This window comes from Macaca nemestrina, chromosome 20 (genome assembly GCF_043159975.1).
Source record: "Macaca nemestrina isolate mMacNem1 chromosome 20, mMacNem.hap1, whole genome shotgun sequence".
NCBI classification, from domain to species: domain Eukaryota; kingdom Metazoa; phylum Chordata; class Mammalia; order Primates; family Cercopithecidae; genus Macaca; species Macaca nemestrina.
Genome location: NC_092144.1, coordinates 46,773,242 through 46,793,465, shown reverse-complemented (window position 1 = coordinate 46,793,465; position 20,224 = coordinate 46,773,242). Strand labels below are relative to the sequence as shown.

The following is a 20,224-nucleotide window of genomic DNA, read 5'->3' as shown; positions in this document are numbered from 1 at the left end:
TCCTACAGTTCGAGCAAGGGAGCCTCAGTGATCGCTGTGTTCTGGAGCGCTGGACCTGATCTTAGCCGCTGGGCCTGCGCAGAGACGACCCGGCCGGTTTCCAGTTGTAGACTACGTTTCCCGAAGGCCCCTGCGTCGCTGCGCCCCGTCGTACACCTACGCTGTTACGTCTTGACGCACGGAGCCTGTCTGCGTCGGCCAGGTGAGTGGGCGGCCTCACCGCGAACAGCTCGCTGATTTTGGTTTGGCGCATTGAAAAAGAAGCTCTTGTACGGTGCTGGGAATACCGGGGTCCTGGCTTGGGCTCGGTGCTGACAGGAAAGGGACGGTGCTCTAGGCTGATTACTTATGGAAGTCGGCCTTGCGGATGCGGAGAGGTGTCGGCACCGTCACTTTGGTTCTGGGAGCGGCGGGGGCGTGGTGCTGCTAGTTGTGTTCCTTCGCTCCGAATTTATGAGTGTGCGCCTGGAGCCCCTGTCCGGGAATAAAATCGGCACCATCACTTTGGGATAGGGAGCCTAGAGAGAGAGGCGGTTGTTACTAGTAGTCTTCCTCCGCCCTGGACGTGTGCGTGTGCGTGTGCGCTTGTGCGGCCGCGGGGTGGGCTCTCCTGCCGCCTGGTAATGCTCCCAGCCCTTGGCCCTCCCGTGCCGCAGTACTCCTCGTGTGACACGGACAGCGTTACGCCAGCTGAGAATCGTGCGGTTACAGCTGCTGCAGTTCCTTTGCGGAGTAAGAGGCTCTTTTTGAAGTTTCCCTGATGGTGAGGCTTTACTCCGGAAGTGTCTTAGGAAGAAGACCACTGTTAAAGATGTCCCATTCTAGCTTGAGAGCCCTGTGGGGAAGACTAATCCTTTTCTAGAGGTTGGTGTGATCCTAAATTGTTTTGTCTGCTCCGAGAGCTCTGATGTTCTATGATTCTTTTTTCTTTTCTCTGTTCTGTGTTTTCGAAGAGAGGCACCCAGAGGAAAAGAGTATCGCACTTCTGAAAGTCTTGTGTGAAGTTCCTATTTTCTTTCTAACCTCAAATTTCTTCCTTTCCGAAACGTTTTCTATTTCCAGCAACAAACCAGCCATTCTAGTGACTGGTCCTTAGGCACCCCATAAATGATGCTCCGGGGATGGGATCATCAGCTTAGCTCTACTCCCCAGCCACACTACACTTCCCCTTTCCACCCAGTGATACAACACTCCTTTCTGGTCTAAGGTTTTTTTGTTTTGTTTTTGAGACGGAGTCTCGCTGTGTCGCCCAGGCTGGAGTGCAGTGGCACGGTCTCGGCTCACTGCAAGCTCCGCCTCCCGGGTTCACACCATTCTCCTGCCCCAGCCTCCCAAGTAGCTGGGACTACAGGCGCCCGCCACCTCGCCCAGATAATTTTTTTTTTTTTTTTTTTTTTTTTTTTTTTTTTTGAGAGCCCAGGCTGGAGTGCAGTGGCCGGATCTCAGCTCACTGCAAGCTCCGCCTCCTGGGTTCCCGCCATTCTCCTGCCTCAGCCTCCCGAGTAGCTGGAACTACTGGCGCCCGCCACCTCGCCCGGCTAGTTTTTTTGTATTTTTTAGTAGAGACGGGGTTTCACCGTGTTAGCCAGGATGGTCTCGATCTCCTGACCTTGTGATCCACCCGTCTCGGCCTCCCAAAGTGCTGGGATTACAGGCTTGAGCCACCGCCCTGGCCATTTTTTTGTATTTTTAGTAGAGACGGGGTTTCACCGTGTTAGCCAGGATGGTCTCGATCTCCTGACCTCGTGATCCGCCCACCTCGGCCTCCCAAAGTGCTGGGATTACAGGCGTGAGCCACTGCGCCCGGCCTGGTCTAAGGTTTTGATGAAAAATAACTGTACTTTCTGGAGGGAAATTTGAAGACTTTTACAATTTTAACTTTATTGTGGATGTTTTCAAGCAGGATAGAGAATAATACAAACCCCAACATGTTCAACACCTAGCTGTAATTAAAAACATTTGTAAATACCTTTGTATCAGTCCTTCCCCCTTTTTTCCTGTAGTATTTCAAAATCATATTTTATCCTCCTATAAGCATATATGACCAAAAAGACGTTATATTTTAAAATAACTACGATGCTGTTATACCAACATAAAAAAAAAAAAACTAACAATAAGTTTAAAACAATAAGTTTGTTTCTTATGTTGGTGTAACAGCGTGGTGGTGATTTCATAATATGGTATACCCCCATATTCAAATTTTCCCAATTATTTCGAACACCTATTTTTACAATAGGTGTGTTCAAATCTGGATCCAGAGAGAGTCCACACATTGCATTTGGTGGCCAAACCTCTTAAACTTATTTAATCCATGACAGTTTCCCTCCTGTGTTTTGTTTTGGTTTGTTTTAATTGGTGCTGTTGATTTGTAGAAAAACTAGATCATCTGCCCCGTAGAATATTTTGTATACTGCTTTTAGCTAATTGCTTCTTTGTACTGTCATATAATTTGTTTTCCGTTCCTTCATATTTCTGTAAACAGGCAGTTAGATCCAGAGGCTTGATTGGATTCGGATCAGGTTTTCCATAAATCACGTTTAATTCATAGTTGATGTTATTTCCTATGACATCACATCATGAGGCCCTTACAGTCTGGTGTCCCACTTTCAGTGATGTCATATTGATGTGTTTAAATGCTGCCCATGTAATCCTTTCCTTTTTTTTACCTAAAGCATGTATTCTCAGGCCGGGCGCGGTGGCTCAAGCCTGTAATCCCAGCACTTTGGGAGGCCGAGGCAGGCGGATCACGAGGTCAGGAGATCGAGACCATCCTGGCTAACACAGTGAAACCCCGTCTCTACTAAAAAATACAAAAAACTAGCCGGGCGAGGTGGCAGGCGCCTGTAGTCCCAGCTACTCGGGTGGCTGAGGGCGAGGTGGCAGGCGCCTGTAGTCCCAGCTACTCGGGTGGCTGAGGCGGGAGAATGGCGTAAACCCGGGAGGCGGAGCTTGCAGTGAGCTGAGACCCGGCCACTGCACTCCAGCCTGGAGGACAGAGGGAGACTTCGTCTCAAAAAAAAAAAAAAAACAAAACAAAAAACCATGCACTCTCAATGAGGGTGGAGGATATCACCTTCCAAGGGGGTGAAACTTGGTTTTTGAGAAATAAGAGGACAAGAACTCTTAAGTATTACAATGATCTGTGGTCCTTCAAAGGGCCACAGTACATAAACATGTATACAGTATATCTATGGTAATAAAATCTCATGAGAGTGGTGGCTTTTAGAGAAAAGTATCAAAAAGGCTCCTAGGGATATGACCATGAAAAATTTTAGAAGGGTTAAGCAGCACTGACCTAAAGGTTATAACGCCCAGGTACAATTGATACCAAGATCCATTCTTTCTTTTTTTTCCCCTAACTGTCGCCCAGGCTGGAGTGCAGTGGTACGATCTCGGCTCACTGCAGTCTCCACCTCCTGGGTTCAAACGCTTCTTCTGCCTCAGCCTCCTGAGTAGCTGGGATTACAGGCGTGTGCCACCACAGCTGGCTAATTTTTGTATTTTTAGTAGAGACAGGGTTTCACCATGTTGCCCAGGCTAGTCTTGAACTCCTGGCCTCAAGTGATCCACCCACCTCAGCTTCCCAAAGTGCTGGGATTACAGGTATGAGGCACCATGCCTGGCCTATTATTTCATTAATGGTTATATATGGTGATTTTAAAAAATTCTTTCAATTTCTTCTGTATTCATTAGTTATAGTTCTTCTATATATAAGAATTTTTCTTTGTCAAGTATTTGGTTATCTTAAAATACAGTCCATGGCCAGGCGCAGTGGCTCAGGCCTGTAATCCCAACACTTTGGGAGGCTGAGGCAAGCGAATCATCTGAGGTGGGGAGTTCGAGGCCAGCGTGACCAACATGGAGAAACCCCATCTCTACTAAAAATACAAAATGAGCCGGGCATCGTGGCGCATGTCTGTAGTCCTAGCTACTCGGGAGGCTGAGTCAGGAGAATCACTTGAACCCGGGAGGCGGAGGTTGCAGTGAGCCGAGATGGTGTCATTGCACTCCAGCCTGGGCAACAAGAGTGAGACTCCATCTCTAAATAAACAAATAAATAAATAAATAAAGTTCATATGGAAAGGCAGAATAATTGATTTGATTCTTTCCCTTTATGTATTTTCAGAGAAATGAGTTGGTGCCCTTCAACCATCTAAGGAGTCCCAAAAGTGAGTGAGTTTGTTTTGAATACCGTATGTTTCAAACTGTTGTGATCATTATTCTGTTTTATATCAAACTGCTCTTTTTTAAGCCAGTGGTGGTCTTTTCCAGGCAGTTCTGTATCTTTCTGTCATGATTCTAGTAGAGTTGATAGCTGATTTGCTTTCTGGCAGAACAAATGATCCCAAGATCACCTTCTACATTTCCTGTGCCAGGCCTGAAATGAGCCATTTCTCTAAGGAGTTCTGATTCCTCTTGTGGTATATAGTGTACAGTGACCACTGTCTGGGCATTAGAGTTTCTCATTGCCATAGGGCCGTCATTTAATCTAGGTCATTTCAGGGAACAAAGCTAATAACTTGTTTTTAAAGTGTAAATCATGAATCATGAATTTATAATAATAGTTCAGACAAATTACAGAGTATTTTCTTGTTTGATTTTTATACTTGTATCTCTGTTGTATGCTAACAATCTTAGTTGCTGAAACATTAATATAATTTATGTTCTTTATTCTCAAATATAATTGTTTGAAAACAACAGAACTGTCACTACTGTTAAGATAGAGAGTGCATTTTAGATTTCTTTTGGTGTTTTTTTTTTTGCTATATTTAAGTTTCATGGATTACATTTGGTTATGCCTCTTTAGTCTTTTAATTAAAAATTAGAAATTTTTATTTTGATATAATATTACACTTACAGAGAAGTTGCAAAAATAGTAGAAAAAACTCTCCTATGCCCTTACATATTTATCAGTTTTTTAACATTTTGCTTTTTTGTTTGCTAATTCTCTCTACATATATACTTCTGAACTACTTGATAGTAGTTTTCAGACATCATTTTCCTTTATCTATAATTAGTGTATTTTCTGAGCACGGGGACTATAACTACAGTTCATTTATTAAAACAAAGAAGTGTAGCAGAGTTAAGTGATAACTATCTAATCTAGAGTTCATAGAAGAATTTCACCAATTGTTACGATTTTGTCCTTATGGCCTTTTTTTTTTTTGAAACAGAGTCGCACTCTGTCAAGGCTGGAGTGCAGTGTGGGGAGATCTTGGCTCACTGCAAGCTCCGCCTCCTGGGTTCTCGCCATTCTCCTGCCTCAGCCTCCCAAGTAGCTGGGACTGCAGGCGCTTGCCACCATGCCTGGCTAATTTTTTGTTTTGTTTTTTTTTTTTGAGTAGAGACAGGGTTTCACTGTGTTAGCCAGGATGGTCTTGATCTCCTGACCTCGTGATCCGCTCGCCTTGTCCTCCCAAAGTGCTGGGATTACAGGCGTGAGTCACTGCGCTCAGCCCCTTATAGCCTTTTTTGCCCCTTATCTGGTGTCCAATTCAAAATCATATCTAGGATCAAACATTTCATTTAATTAAAACATCTCTTTAGTCTCTTTTAATCGGAAACAGTTCCTGGACTTTTCTTTGATCCTTTGTGATCCTGACTTTTTTGAAAAGCACAGGCCAGTTACTTTGTAGATTGTTCTTCAGTTTGTATGTGTTTGATATTTCCTCATGATTCAATTCAAGTGTGCTTTTTTTTTTTTGCTTTGTTTTTTTTTGTTTTGTTTTTTTTGTTTTTGTTTTTGTTTTTTTTTTTTGAGACGGAGTCTCGCTCTGTCGCCCAGGCTGGAGTGCAGTGGCGCGATCTCGGCTCACTGCAAGCTCCGCCTCCTGGGTTTACGCCATTCTCCTGCCTCAGCCTCCGGAGTAGCTGGGACTACAGGCGCCCGCCACCGCGCCCGGCTAATTTTTTGTATTTTTAGTAGAGACGGGGTTTCACCGTGGTCTCGATCTCCTGACCTTGTGATCCGCCCGCCTCGGCCTCTCAAAGTGCTGGGATTACAGGCGTGAACCACCGCGCCCGGCCTCAAGTGTGCTTTTTTTTAAATTTTGAGACGGAGTCTCGCTCTGTTGCCCAGGCTGGAGGGCAGTGGCGTGATCTTGGCTCACTGTAACCTCCAACTCCCAGGTTCAAGCAATTCTTTGCCTCAGCCTCCCAAGTAGCTGGAATTACAGGTGCCTGCCACCACACCCAGCTAATTTTTGCATTTTTTTTTTTTTTTTGCAGGAATACTGCTTCAGTTTATTGGCCAGCACCTTCAGTTAGTTGCTTTTTGTGTTATGTCCAGATCTGATAGGTGTATCTTCAAGGAATTTAGTCCAATAGGATCTTAATTATATTGGATTCAGAAGTTTTCTCAATTTAGTTTCAATTTGAATTTCTCTTATTTAAATGAGGATGAACATATTTTAAATGTTGAATGGCCATTGACTTTTCTTTTTTTATGAATTATCTGTTGCCTGTTTTAAATAATGATTTTTTATTTTTCTCTTGTTTTCTCTTGTTTTTTAAAATACAGCTCTTTGGATTTTAGGACACTGTGTTTTTGATTTAAGTTGTGCATATTTTCTCCCATTTTGTAATTTGTCTGTGTTTGTATTCCTTTAGGCAATTTTTAAATATAGTAATATTTATTCATATGATTGTGAGACACAGAATTTTCCCCTCTTAACTGTGTCCGCAGTTAAGGACACAGTCTATTTTTCCTTCTAGCATTTTTTTGATTTTTTTTTTTTTTTTTTTTTTTTGAGATGGGGTTTTGCTCTTGTCGCCCAGGCTGGAGTGCAGTAGCATGATCTCGGCTCACTGCAACCTCCACCTAGTGGGTTCAAACGATTCTCTTGCCTTAGCCTCCCAAGTAGCTGGGACTACAAGCACCTGCCACCACACCCAGCTAATTTTTGTATTTTTAGTAGAGACGGGGTTTTACCACGTTGGCCAGGCTGGCCGCGAACTGCTGACCTCAGGTGATCCACCTGCCTCAGCCTCCCAAAGTGCTGGGATTACAGGCATGAGCTACCACTCCCTGCCAATTTCATATTTTAATATTTAGATATCTTATATATTTGGAGTTAATTTTGGTATGTGGTATAAAATGAGGTTCCAATATTACCTTTCTCCAATAATATTTACTGAATAATCCACCTTTCCCCAGAGATCAGGGATTCTATTCTGTTACATTAATCTTTTCTTTCCATTCATATGCAGTATCCAACTTTTTAAAAATAAAATTTCAACTTTTATTTTAGATTCAGGGGGTACATGTGCAGGTTTGTTGTATGGTGTATTGTGTGATGCTGAGGTTTGGGGTATGATCCAGTCACCCGGTTAGTAAGCAGGATACCTGATAGGTAGGTAGGTTTCATCGTTTGCCGTCCTCTTCCTCTCCCTGCTCTAGTAGTTGCCAGTGTCAGTGTTCTCATCTTTATGTTCATGTGTACCCAGTGCTTAGCTTCCAGTTATACAGGATAACATGTGGTATTTGGTTTTGCTTCTGTGTTAATTCATTTAGGATAATGGCCTCTAGCCACATCTATGTTGCTGCAGAGTACATGATTTTGTTCTTTTTTTTACAGTATCCAACATTTTAATGATAGGAGTGGTATTCTGAAATCTCTGCTGTCTTTATTATCAGGCATTTTCTTCCAATTCTTGCTTTTTAATATTCTTGCTTGTTGAATTTAAATTGAATATATCTGCTTTCATACTTGTATTTTTATTGGGGTCATAGTTAATTTGTATATCATGTATCAAATATCCTATTAACTTGCAGAGATTAACATCTTTATATCATTTTATATATATAATTTTAACCCATGGGATTTTTTTTTTTTTTTTTTTTTTTTTTTGAGATGGAGTCTCATTCTGTCAACCAGGCTGGATTGCAGTGGTGTGATCTTGGCTCACTGCAACCTCCACCTCCTGGGTACAAGTGATTCTCCTGCTTTAGCCTCCCAAGTAGCTGGGACTACAGGCGTGCACCACCATGCCCGGCTAATTTTTGTATTTTTAGTAGCCATGTTGCCCAGGCTGGTCTCGAACTCCTGACCTCAAGTGATCCGCCTGCCTCGGCCTCCCTGGGATTACAGGCATGAGCCACCACACGCAGCCAACCCATGTATCCTTAATGAAGATGATATTGCCTCAACGGAGTTGAAAATTGGTTAGTGGGGGGCACAAAATCTTAGATAGTACAGTGGCTTTTGGCGCTTCAAAGCTCAACTATACCAAACAAAATCTTACTTAAATTATTTACCTGCTCTCTTACCGGGTTTTCTTGGTATCACACGAGCAACACTGATGTTAAGTTCATGGATTATACATGTACGCAAGATCAGTGCTACCAAAAAAAAAAAAAAAGGATCAGTGCTACAAAACTATGGCAGGTAGATGGCTGTAGTTGGAGAATGCTCAATCTTGAAGTCATATTGCACGAGGCGGCGTGCTGCGCCCACATTGGCTGTCATGTGAATGTTGTTCATATTTGACCCTCAGTGCTTTTGTGTGTGCCATGGCTTGGAGAATTAGATTACAGTTAAAATAGTTTGTTTTGTTATTCGACAAAAGTTATTCAACCTGTGAAATAAACAAATCCAGACTTAGGTAAGGAATGACTATTTATTCATAGAAACATTGCAGTAAGGGAAGAGGTGTTGTAATTGGAAGAACACTACAACCGTAAGATCTGCAAGCATAGCAAAGGTCAGGCATAAAGGAATTTTCTTTTATAGGGAAGAGTAAACAGGCAAAAAAGAACTAGCTTCAGGGGAGTGGGATGAGACTGTTTTGGATCTGTTGACTCTGATGTGTCTGTCAAAATGTCTGTGAGTCTAGCTGATGTTCATGATGTCTGAAAGGAGGCCACATTTTGGTCTCTGAAGCGCCTTCCTAAGATTGGGAGCAAAGCACCTCACTTTGGGTCCAGGGGGATGGTGGGGGGCTCCCTGGGCATGCCCCTGTTCTACTGTGGAGGTGAAGATGCCATGGGAAAGTAACAGCACCTAGGGTCCTGTTCAACATGGACATTAAGGAAAGGTCTGGCCTGAACCCCTTCTGCAGTAGCTGGCTTCCACTGGGTTTGTGGAAGGACTGAGATTTTTTTCCAGATTCCCAAAAGAGGAGAAGTAAAGGTAGTTCTAAGTAGTTTTATTTTGTGGGCTGTGAGCCAACTCAATCTTGTGGCTTTTTTTCCTTCTCCAGCACTGGCTTCTCTGGACTTTGCACACCTCCAGGAAAGGAACCCAGAAAATCGATCAGTTCTGACAGTTCTAAAAAACCATGCCCCACGTGAGTTGCTGTTTCTTTCCTTCTTGAAGTACAATCATTTTGTTGTGTAATGTGAACACCAGATTTATTTATCCCAGAATTTCCTGCCTTGTTTGGTCCCTTAAGGGAACTGCTGCCAAAGTCTCCCATTCTAGTGAGTAATAGTAGCAAAGAGCCCAATTCTTCTCAGTGCTTTTCCCCTCTCCAAACAGTTTTTAGATGTTCATTCAGCAGATAATTCTGCATTGTCCACAGGCATAGTCTTCTTCCCAGAGCCCTGAGGGAACAGAAATACCTCCTTTTAAGAATGGTACACGTTAGTACCACGGTTTGGTGAGGTAGAGATGAGTGTTTGAATGTGACACATGACAAAGTTTGGTCTTCTCTACAAACTTGCGTTTTCCACTTGAAAGTGACAGCATTTTTTTGTTGGATGTTCCTAGTCTCAGTGTGTGGCAAGATTTTCCGTGAAACTTTGAGGATTGAATGGGAACAGGGTCCTGTGAAGGAAGGGCTCTTGTTCCTGATATAGTTTCCTGTTGCTGCTGTTACTAATAACCACCATACTTAGTGGCTTAAATCAGTATAATTATGATTTATACTTCTGCTGGTCAGAAGTCTGAAATCAGTCTGAAAGGGCTAATATCATAGTATTAGCAGAGCCATGTTCCTTCTGGAGGTTCTAGAAGACTGGAGAATCTGTTTCCTTGTCTTTTTCTGGTTCTAAAGGCGGTCCACGGTCCCTGGGGTGTGGCTTCCATCTGTTTTCAAAGCCAGCAATCACATTTCGACCTTTGCTTTCATCATCACATTTCCTTCTTTTACTCACCTGCCTCCCTCTATCACTTATAAATACATTGGGCCCAACCAGATAATCCAGGATAACCCCCTCTCAAGATCCTTAATTTAATTGCACTTCTAAAGTCCCCTTTGCCATGTAAGGTAAGGTATACATAGGTTTTGTAACCAAATTCAGGTCCAGACTACTTGCCACTTGAAAGCTCAAGAGATGAGCATTGGTGAAAGGAAGGTTAGCTTTATTCAGGAAGCCAGCAACCCAGGGGAGGCAGTGAACTAGTGTTCAAAGACCACTGAGTTCTGTCTCCATATCAGGGGATTTTAAGGGAAATTAGGAAAAATGATGATCAAAACATTCTTGTGAAATGTGCAGTCTCAGGTCATTGCTTTCTTGGTCATTGCTTTCTTGATCAGTGTTTTGTGGCCTTCTGTAGCTGCCGTCAGCCTATTCTTATCAGGCCAGTCAGCCCATTCCCAGAGTTGTTAGCCTGCGTATTTTAATTCTCTTATCTCTGTTGAAGGTCCTGTTTTCCTGAGACTGTTCTTACTGAATAATCTACAAAGTCAAGCAAAGTAATAATTATATTTAAGCAAGCAAGCTTTTCTTTAACATTGAGTCAGTACTGTTACTGTTTCAGGGATTAGGTTGTGGACATGTTTGGGGGGCCTTTATTCTGCCTTCCACAACCCTCTTGCCCAGGAACCAATGAGAGAGGATGATCATAGTCAAGTTCACCTTGGGATTTCCTGGAATGTACCAGTTCAGAGTGATGTCTCTGTGTGCCTGGACTGGCAGCCAGTACCTTGCTGTAGCCTAGGAACAGGGAAAATAGGAGCAAATAAAACATGCCAGATGCATACTCTCAAGAATTATAGATTCTAAGAGCTCAAAGACATTAGAGAATTTGTCTAATTCAAATACTCCCAAATAAGCAGATCATTTTGTACATAAAATGGAAATATCGTATGTCCATTCTATTCTGTGATGTAATAACTTGATGAATCTGAGTCTCCAAAAAATTCTTAGGTTATATTCAAATTTTATTTTCTAATCTAGGGATTTGGTAAACATTGGAAAAAATTCGTCCTTTTAAAAGTCTTTAAAGGCAGAAGGGAGAGCAAGAACTTGTATTGATTGAGAGTATATTAGTTATTGAGGATTTGAAAGCCTAATCTGCTGTGCAGTTAAAATCTGCTGTGAAATAAATGCATGCAGTATTTTATTTAATCAAGAAACTGCATACATCTGGACATCTGGCGTTTTAAATTCTCAGACCTTTCTGGATAATGGAATTGTTCTGTTGTACAAAGGAAGTTTTATCTGTGGCAATAGGAAGGATAGAGAATCATGTTAATACTATGGTTTAGGCAACCAATTTCCTGTTGAAAACAACACAAAAAAATAACACAAAAGTGTTACTTGCTTATCCCGGCCCGCGGGATAGTCGAAGCAGGCCCTGGAAGAGGGGGTGGGAATTTGGGGAACAAGAGATATGAGAAATGGAGACAAGACAGTGCTCTGATCAAGTCTCGTTTAATGGCGGTAATGCACTGCCTTATATACACTTGGAAGGGAAGGGGTTGGGCTAAGGCGGAAATGATCTCATTGCCGAGGGCGTGGCCAGGTTAGTTTCGATTTCTCCGGTGGGACGTCATGTTGCGCTTGCGCTATTAAGTAACAATTTTCCCGGGCGCGGGAAAAGTGAGTGAAGAAGAAGCAGGAAGAGCGCCATCTTTAATGAGGTATTAGTACAGGGAAAAAAGGCAAAGATAGGGAGAAGGTGTGGGGTGGAAGTGAATATAGCTCAGGCATTTAATCTTTATTATTCGCTATGGCCGGGGCGTGCAGCTCCGGACAGGTCCCCCTTTTTATATTTTTATGATAAGAAAACCCCTCGGGAACTGCGCCTGTCTTAGGTTGGGTCAACTCACCCCCACCTTCTAGGCCCGTCATGGGATAAGGCAGCAGCAAGGGCGGCCCTCCTGTCTTAGGCTCCGATGGGGATAGTGTCCTCTTACCCGTCATTGACTGTCCAGTTCAGCACACAGGGGAGGTGGTCTTATTAAGGTAAATAAGACTCACCATTTTCAGTCATCTCAAGGCGATGATAATGAACCTGTATAGGTTTGGCCTGGAAGGCCTCGATTTGTTGTCTGACAAATGCCATAAGCTTATTAAGGATTATAGGCCCGAGAGTGAGGAAAAGTAGAAGAGTGAGTAAAGGACCAAGAAATGGCAAGAGATAGGGGAGAAGACCATCGAGTCCAGTCCATAGTGGATTGGCGGCCAGGCCTTTTCTGCGCTTCTCTAGTTCTTCCTGTAAAGTCTTTATCTTATCTCTGACGATTCCGGATTTGTTGGCGTAAAAACAGCACTTTTCATTTCCATGACTGGTCTGGCATTAGGTAAGCTGTCTTGCCCGAGCAAGTCACCTGGGTGATTCTGTCTGACGGAGGTTCAGATACCTGTCCCCCCCTGCAATCACAAGGCTGGCCGTATTGTTTTCGTAATAATTCTCTTGCCTTACGAGGGTCACCAAAACCTGCATAGACTGTCACTATGTTATATAGAGCGATTATTCTCCAAAGGAATCTCATGTTAGGCTTCATTTTCTGAAAAACAAAAAGGAAAGAACTTCTCAGGGAGATTTATCTTCCCTGGACTGACAATGGTTATGATTTATTTGTCTTACCAATCTTTCAGGCAGCCATCTGGCTGCATCATTTTTTTGTGAGAAGATGCATACTGAGCCTCTTCCCCAAATTAAAACTGGATCAGGGCCATGCCATGAACCATCAAGTGGATCTTTCCATTTTACCATTGCAAACTGTTTTTGAGATTCAGGATGCCAGAAATGGTCGGCAGCCGATTTTCCATGACTGTCCAAATTTAAAAAATTAAGGATAAACAGGGCATGATTATGTTTCTGGGGGTACCCTTCACGGGGTACCAGCTCCCCCCTTTTAATTTTGTGATAATAGTTTTTAATGACAGATGAGCTCTTTCTACTATACCTTGTCCTTGGGGATTATAGGGAATGCCTGTGGTATGTTTAATTTGTAGGGTATTACAAAATTGTAAGAAGGTTTTGGCTATATAACCAGGGCCATTATCTGTTTTGATTTGTTTGGGTATTCCTAAAATAGAAAAGCAGTGTAATAGATGAGCTATGACATGTTTGGTGGCCTCTCCTGTTTGGAGAGTTGCACTGATGAATCCACTATAGGTGTCTATGCATACATGGATATATTTTAGCTGACCGAATTCTAAGTGGTGAGTAACGTCCATTTGCCAAATTTCGTTGGGGATGAGTCCTCGGGGGTTAACTCCTAGATAGGGAACAGGTAAATACGTTATGCAGTTGGCGCATTGTTTAACTATTTGTCGAGCTTGTTCTCTGGTAAGTTTAAACATGAGTCTTAAGGTTTGGGCGTTTAAATGATGTAAGGCATGTGCTTTTTGTGCTTGTTGCAAATTGTCTGTAGTGACTGTGGCTATGATTTTTGTTGCCGCGTCAGCTGTTGCGTTACCTTGTGTTAAAGGTCCCGGTAATCCTGAATGTGCTCTAATATGCCCAAGAAAAAAGGGAGTAGTCCTTTTTCGAATAAGTTGTTGACATTGTAAAAATAGGTCAGCTGTGTCTGAAATGTTTAATTTGAGGCACGGTCTCTAAGAGGGGTATTGAATGAGCCAGGTAGGTGCTGTCTGTGTAAATGTTAAGTGGCTGACAAGGAAAAGCTGATAGTGCTGCAATTATAGCTTGCAATTCGACCAGCTGAGCTGATGTATAAGTGGTCTGGAATTTAACGACTACATTATTGTAAGTGTAAGCGGCAAGTCCTGTGGAAGATCCATCAGTGAAAATTAGTAATGCGTCATTGAGAGGTTCTTTACTGGTAATATGGGGAAATACAAACGCATGAAGTTTACAAAATTGAATAAGTTTGTTAGGTGGGTAATGGTTGTCAATCGCGCCAGTATAAGAAGCGCAAGCAATTGGCCAGGCTTCCGTATTTTGTAACAGCCAATGGATGCGTGATTGAGTGTAGGGCTGTATAATGGTAGAGGGTTCTATTCCAAAGTATTTTCTACTGTTTTCTCTTCCCAAGATAATTAGATCAGCTATGGCATCATAATAAGGCAACAAAACCTTTTTAGGGGAGGAGGGCAGGTGTACCCACATAATGGGATTGTTCTGCCAAAATAGGCCAGTAGGGGTTATTGTTGTGTTAAAAATAAGGAATATTAATGGCTGAGAATAGTCAATACCGGTAACAAATTGTGTTGCAATGGCATGTTCTACCTGTTGGAGTGCCATTAATGCTTCTTTAGTAATGGACCTGGGGGATTTTGGATTAGAGTCTCCTTTTAATATATCGAAAAGAGGTTTTAACTCTCCTGTGGTGAGCTTTAAGTACGGCCGAAGCCAATTTATGTCTCCCAGTAATTTTTGGAAATCATTTAAAGTTTTTAAATGATCACGACGTATAACGGCCTTTTGATTAATGATTTTGGGTCCATTAATTTGAAAACCAAGATAGGTGTATGGATCTTGTAATTGTACCTTTTCTGGGGCTATTTGTAGTCCAGCTGCTGCTAACTCTTGTTTGAGTTGAGCAAAGCACTGTAAGACTTGTTCGCCAATTTCTCCTGCTATTAAAATATCATCCATATAATGTATAATATACATTTGTGCCCACGTTTTTCTGACTGGCTCTATAGCAGCAGCTACATATTTTTGACACAAGGTAGGACTATTAGCCATACCCTGAGGTAAGACTTTCCATTGATAGCGCTTCATTGGTTGTTTAAAATTTGTAGATGGAAGACTAAAGGCAAATCTTTTCTAGTCAGCAGGGTGAAGGGGAATTGTAAAAAAGCAATCTTTAAGGTCAATAACGATTTTAAAATATTTTTGAGGAATCGCAACCGGTGAAGGTAATCCTGGTTGTAAGGCACCCATAAGGATCATAGTGATATTTACTGCTCTTAAATCTTGTAAGAGTCTCCATTTACCAGACTTCTTTTTAATAACAAAAATAGATGTATTCCAAGGGGAATTACTTTCCTCAATATGTCCTGCTGCTAGTTGTTCCTGCACTAACTGTTGGGCAGCACTTAGTTTATCATTGAGTAAAGGCCACTGATCAACCCAAACGGGCTCATCTGACTTCCAAGTAATGGGGTCAGCGCACCTTTGGGGTGCAGGTATGTCAGTGGCCTGAACTAAAAATTTCCAAACCCCTTTTTATCAAGTTGTCCTGAAACTAGTATAGGCTGTGGGATACCGTTCTCTCTTTTTCCAAGACCTTTACCAGGGGTGTATCCTTGAGTTAACATTTGTGCAGTAACTATATCATTTGGACTACACATTATAACTCTCATTTGAGAGAGTAGATCTCGCCCCCAAAGGTTAACAGGTAGGTAAGGGATGACAAATGGCTTAATGAGGCCTGAATTGTTTTATCTGTCCATGTTAGGTATTTAGAACTTTGTTTAGGATTACTGCTTTGTCCAATTCCTCTCAAGTGAGTTAAAGTTTCTGTGGTAGACCAATGAGAGGGCCAATCTTCCTGTTTAATGATAGTTACATCAGCCCCTGTGTCTATTAGTCCAGTGAATGTCTTCCCGTCTAACCATAAGGTTAGAGAGGGTTTTTGATTTGTAATTGGTTGCACCCAATATATATCTGATGATCCGAAACCTTTTATATTTCTATTAGAGTATTGGATATTATTATCTGTTTTAACCAAAGGTAGCAGGAGTAACTGAGCTATTCTAACTCCTTGAGGGACAGTAATAATACTATCAATAGCTCTGGCCATAATTTTAATTTCTCCTTCATAATCATTATCGATAACTCCAGGGAGGACTTGTAAGCCTCTCATGGTGACACTACTTCTTCCTAAAAGTAGCCCAAAAGTGTTAGGTGGTAAGGGTCCATATATTCCGTTATTTAAGGTTTGCGGTCCCATTTCAGGTGTTAGTATTGTGTGGGAGGTGGAACTGAGGTCCAATCCTGCACTTCCTGGGGTTGCTCTACTAAGTTTTGAAATGGATTGCTGTTGCTGGCTGGAACAAAGCTGACTGCCCCATATGCTTGTTTCGGGGCCTGAGGCTGGCCCCTCATCCCGTTTCCCTGCCTGTTGATTTCTTTTAGCTGTATCTCTACAATTTTCAAAGAACTCTGACTTCCAAATTAAGTGGTCTCCCCCAGAAAGAACTGCCCTGACTAAGGTATTCCAGTCTGTAGGAGTGAGCCAATTCTCAGCTACAGATTCCACTATAGCAAGAGTATATGGAGCAGTAGCCCCATACTGAGAAGCAGCAGTCTTTAACTCTTTTATAATAGTAAAATCAAATCCAGTATGATGCCTCCAAGCCTGTCCCTGTTCATCTATGGTTTCCGTGACCGGAAAAACGTCTTTGGGGAAGGAGTCTTCTCTATGTCGGCTAGCAACTAACCCCCCTCTTGGAACATGTTGTCCAGGCCACTGAGGTGGGCGCAAGGAACCCTCCATAGCGTCTGAGTTGGGTACTTTTTCATTTCCTGTTTTTAGCTTTTGGAGCCTAATTATCAACGATTGATGTAACTCTTCAAGTTTAATTTGTTCTTCTAGTTGAGCAATTTTTTGTTTTAATTCTTCTTTGGGATCTATTGCTGCCATAACAATGGGCGCAGAAGCCTCATTATGTGTTTTATTATATGGAGGCAGGTATGAAGTAAAGGGAGGCAAATCAGGGCTGTGATATCTAGCCGCCTCTTCCTCCAAATCATCCCAATTTATATCCGATTGATTAGGCTTATTAATTTTCTCCTCCTTTTGAAGCATCTGTAAAATTGGGTATTTTTTTGGTTTGTCTTCATGTGGCATTTCTTTATCTATTACAGAAGGAGACTTGATTTCCTCATGATCACTTTCGAGGGAAATGAGATCCTCCTCCGTATCTTGCAGAGGCTTTGCAAGGTTAGAACGGGAGCTCACCTTTAAAATATGCTCTGTCTGAGCGACCGCAGCCGTGACTTGCGAATCGACCTCCTTCCTATCTATTAAATCTCTAATGAGGTTCCAATAAGAGAAAACGGTCACAGGAATTTTTTCTGGCCCAAAAGTATTATAATAGTCCTGAAGACAATCCCCTACTCTACGCCATATTTTGATGTCAATAGTTCCTTCCTGTGGGAACCAAGGGCAAGTATCTTTTACAAAATCAACAAATTTAAACAAATCATTACCTTTAACCTTTACTCCTCGTATCTTTAAAGCCTCTTTTAATTGTCCTACATATATTTGATGTTGACTTAATTCTTGTCCCATTTCGGACGCGTCACTTACCTTCGATTCAGACGCGGCAGGTTCCCGCGGTGATTGGTTTAATTCCTTTTGTCTTTGTTAGCGGTCGACCGTCCTTTGGCGTCCTCTTCCTCACGGAGTCCCTCGTTTCCAGGTCCCTGTTCAGGCGCCACGTATCCCGGCCCGCGGGATAGTCGAAGCAGGCCCTGGAGGAGGGGGTGGGAATTTGGGGAACAAGAGATACGAGAAATGGAGACAAGACAGTGCTCTGATCAAGTCTCGTTTAATGGCGGTAATGCACTGCCTTATATACACTTGGAAGGGAAGGGGTTGGGCTAAGGCGGAAATGATCTCATTGCCGAGGGCGTGGCCAGGTTAGTTTCGATTTCTCCGGTGGGACGTCATGTTGCGCTTGCGCTATTAAGTAACAATTTTCCCGGGCGCGGGAAAAGTGAGTGAAGAAGAAGCAGGAAGAGCGCCATCTTTAATGAGGTATTAGTACAGGGAAAAAAGGCAAAGATAGGGAGAAGGTGTGGGGTGGAAGTGAATATAGCTCAGGCGTTTAATCTTTAATTATTATTCGCTATGGCCGGGGCGTGCAGCTCCGGACACTTGCTTCCTTCAATTACCTCCTCCATTTTCTTCTCATTTCACTTCAGAATCATTGCTGTATTTTCACAAGTAATGGATTTGTTGTTTCAGTTGTTGGTGACTTTCAGGGATGTGGCCATTGACTTCTCTCAGGAGGAATGGGAATGCCTGGACCCTGCTCAGAGGGACTTGTACAGGGATGTGATGTTGGAGAACTACAGCAACCTGATCTCATTGGGTAAGATCATCCTACATAATATTCAGAATTTGTTCCCCATAATTTCTGCCTCATTCATTGTGAATTTCTGATCTCCATTCCCTGAGGAAAGGCTTACATTTGAGTAGAAGGAGAAATGGACAACTCCACTGTGTACCTTTTATCTCTTATCCTTTAGACTGTCACATTTTTCTCTGTCTCTTCCTGTCAGTGTCTCCCTTCTTTGATGGCCAGTGGACTAGATTTGAATCTGGGAATCCCCTAGCAAGACCATGTACCACTTCCCTTCTTTTAAGCTGGATGTGCAGTCCCTAAGCCAAATGTATTTTCCTTACTAGAGCAAGGAAAGGAGCCCTGGATGCTGATGAGAACCATGACAAGAAGACAGAGCTCAGGTGAATAAGGGCTGGTCAGTGTCAGCTATTGCTAATAATACAGCTGATCTGTAGGTGGCAGCACTTTGACATGTCTGCATGAAGCTCTCTTCAAAGGCCTGTGGAAAGAAGGCTTGAGACATAGGGAGAGCAGGAAGGTTATGTCTGTGAGTTCCCAGTGGAACCTCCCTCCCAACTCCCATTTGCCACTCTTCTGTTTTACATTCCATTTTTGTTTTAATAAGGGAGCTACCTTTGGTCTGGTCTCTTTTGGGGACAATGCTTTTATCTGTTTTTCCAATTATGTTTTTTCCCAGTTGCTCTTTTATAGTTAAACTTGGATAAGTATCTCTAGCGAGTACATACCTGCTGAGACTTTGCTATGTTCATAGGTTAGGAGGACCAGAAATGATAGCTCTGGGGAGGTAACATTTGAATTGAGACCTGAATAAAGTTGGCTATAAATCAGGGAAATGTGTGTTCAGGCAGAGGGAAGAGAAGATCCTGAGAGAAACTGAGCTTCACTTGTTTGAGAATCAGCAAGAAGGCCAGTGTGGCTACTGAAAGTGGAAATTCAAGGTGAGGTCAGATAAATAGGCAGAGATCAAATCATGTAGGACCTTGTTGGTTGTTGCAAGCGGTGAGATTTTATTCTAAGTGCGATCAGGAGCCCCTGGCTGATTTTTTGCAGATAAGTAAAGGATCTTTGTTTAAAGGTCACTCTGAGTGCTATGTGGACAGTGAGGATAAGAATGAAAGCAGGAAGACTAATGAGAGGACTACTTCAGAAGTTCACACTAGAGATAACAGTGACTTGGAATTGGGTTTAATATGTGGAGGTGATGAAAACAGGTAATATTTTGAAGGTAGATTTAATACCTTCATAATGGAGTTGTTCTGAAGATTGGCAATAGAGGCCTCAGGGTTTGGAAGGCTGGAGAAGGAAGTCAAGAGTTATGTATTTGATATGCTCATTAGATATCCATGTGGTAAAGTTAGATAAGCATTTGGAAGCCTGTGGGTGGAGGGGATAGTCAGGACTGAAGAGATAAATACAGGATTAATCTCTGTACTGAGGAACTGAATGAGATTATGGAGCGAATTGGTTTAGATGGAAGGCAAGGTACAGTTCAAGGACTGAACCATGGGGTGTTCCAACATTCAGTCAGGAACAATCTAGCAAAGGAAATTGAGGACTAACCCGAGTAACCTGTGACCTAGGAAGAAGGAATGCAGTGTATTGGAAGCCAGCTGACAAAAGGATGAAGCAGTTAACTCAGAGAGATAATGCTAAGAGTTCAAGTAAGAGGAAGGCTGAAAACTGGCTATTGGATTTGGCAAGGTGAAGGGTGTTGGTGACCCTGACAAGGTGGGTTTGGAAATGAGAGGAACAAAAACCTCATTGGAGAGTATTTAAGAGAGTGAGAAAGAAGTAAGTCAACAATAAAAACTAGAGTGGGACAGTGAATTAACTCACCAGGCACTGTTGAAGGCCCATTTGAGGAGCCCTCAAAGTTACAAATAGAGTTTACAAATATTTTAGAAGGTTTTAAGAACACTGTAATAATTAGGGGAAAGAAATGTGATTACAGTTTGTATATGCAGTATTAGTTCAACTACATAAAAATCCATGGAACAAATTTAGGAAGGAAATATGGCAAAATGTTAATTGTGGTGGTAG

At 42.4% G+C, this 20,224-nt stretch overlaps 2 protein-coding genes across 7 annotated transcripts in view; one reads left to right on the top strand and one right to left on the bottom strand.

Annotated features, from left to right (window-relative positions):
- Positions 1-67: 67 nt before the first annotated feature.
- Positions 68-20,224, top strand: part of LOC105495432 (zinc finger protein 571) — a 38,889-nt gene continuing 18,732 nt past the window's right edge. Inside the window, exons 1-4 of one of the 5 annotated variants that reach the window (XM_011764969.2) lie at positions 68-202; positions 4,127-4,169; positions 9,202-9,288; positions 18,064-18,190. In XM_011764969.2, the coding sequence (XP_011763271.2) occupies positions 9,280-9,288; positions 18,064-18,190 (136 nt within the window). In that variant the 5' untranslated portion in view covers positions 68-202; positions 4,127-4,169; positions 9,202-9,279. The other 4 variants (XM_011764970.2, XM_011764968.2, XM_011764972.3 and 1 more) reach the window with 4 other exon arrangements.
- Positions 10,365-20,224, bottom strand: part of LOC105495429 (zinc finger protein 793) — a 74,302-nt gene continuing 64,442 nt past the window's right edge. The window contains exons 10-13 of one of the 2 annotated variants that reach the window (XR_011617854.1): positions 17,404-17,567; positions 12,149-12,678; positions 10,802-10,879; positions 10,365-10,621 (exon numbers count right to left, since the gene is read on the bottom strand). The gene's annotated coding sequence lies outside the window, so the exon portion shown is untranslated. The remainder of the gene's footprint in view (positions 10,622-10,801; positions 10,880-12,148; positions 12,679-17,403; positions 17,568-20,224) is intronic. The other variant, XR_011617855.1, reaches the window with a different exon arrangement.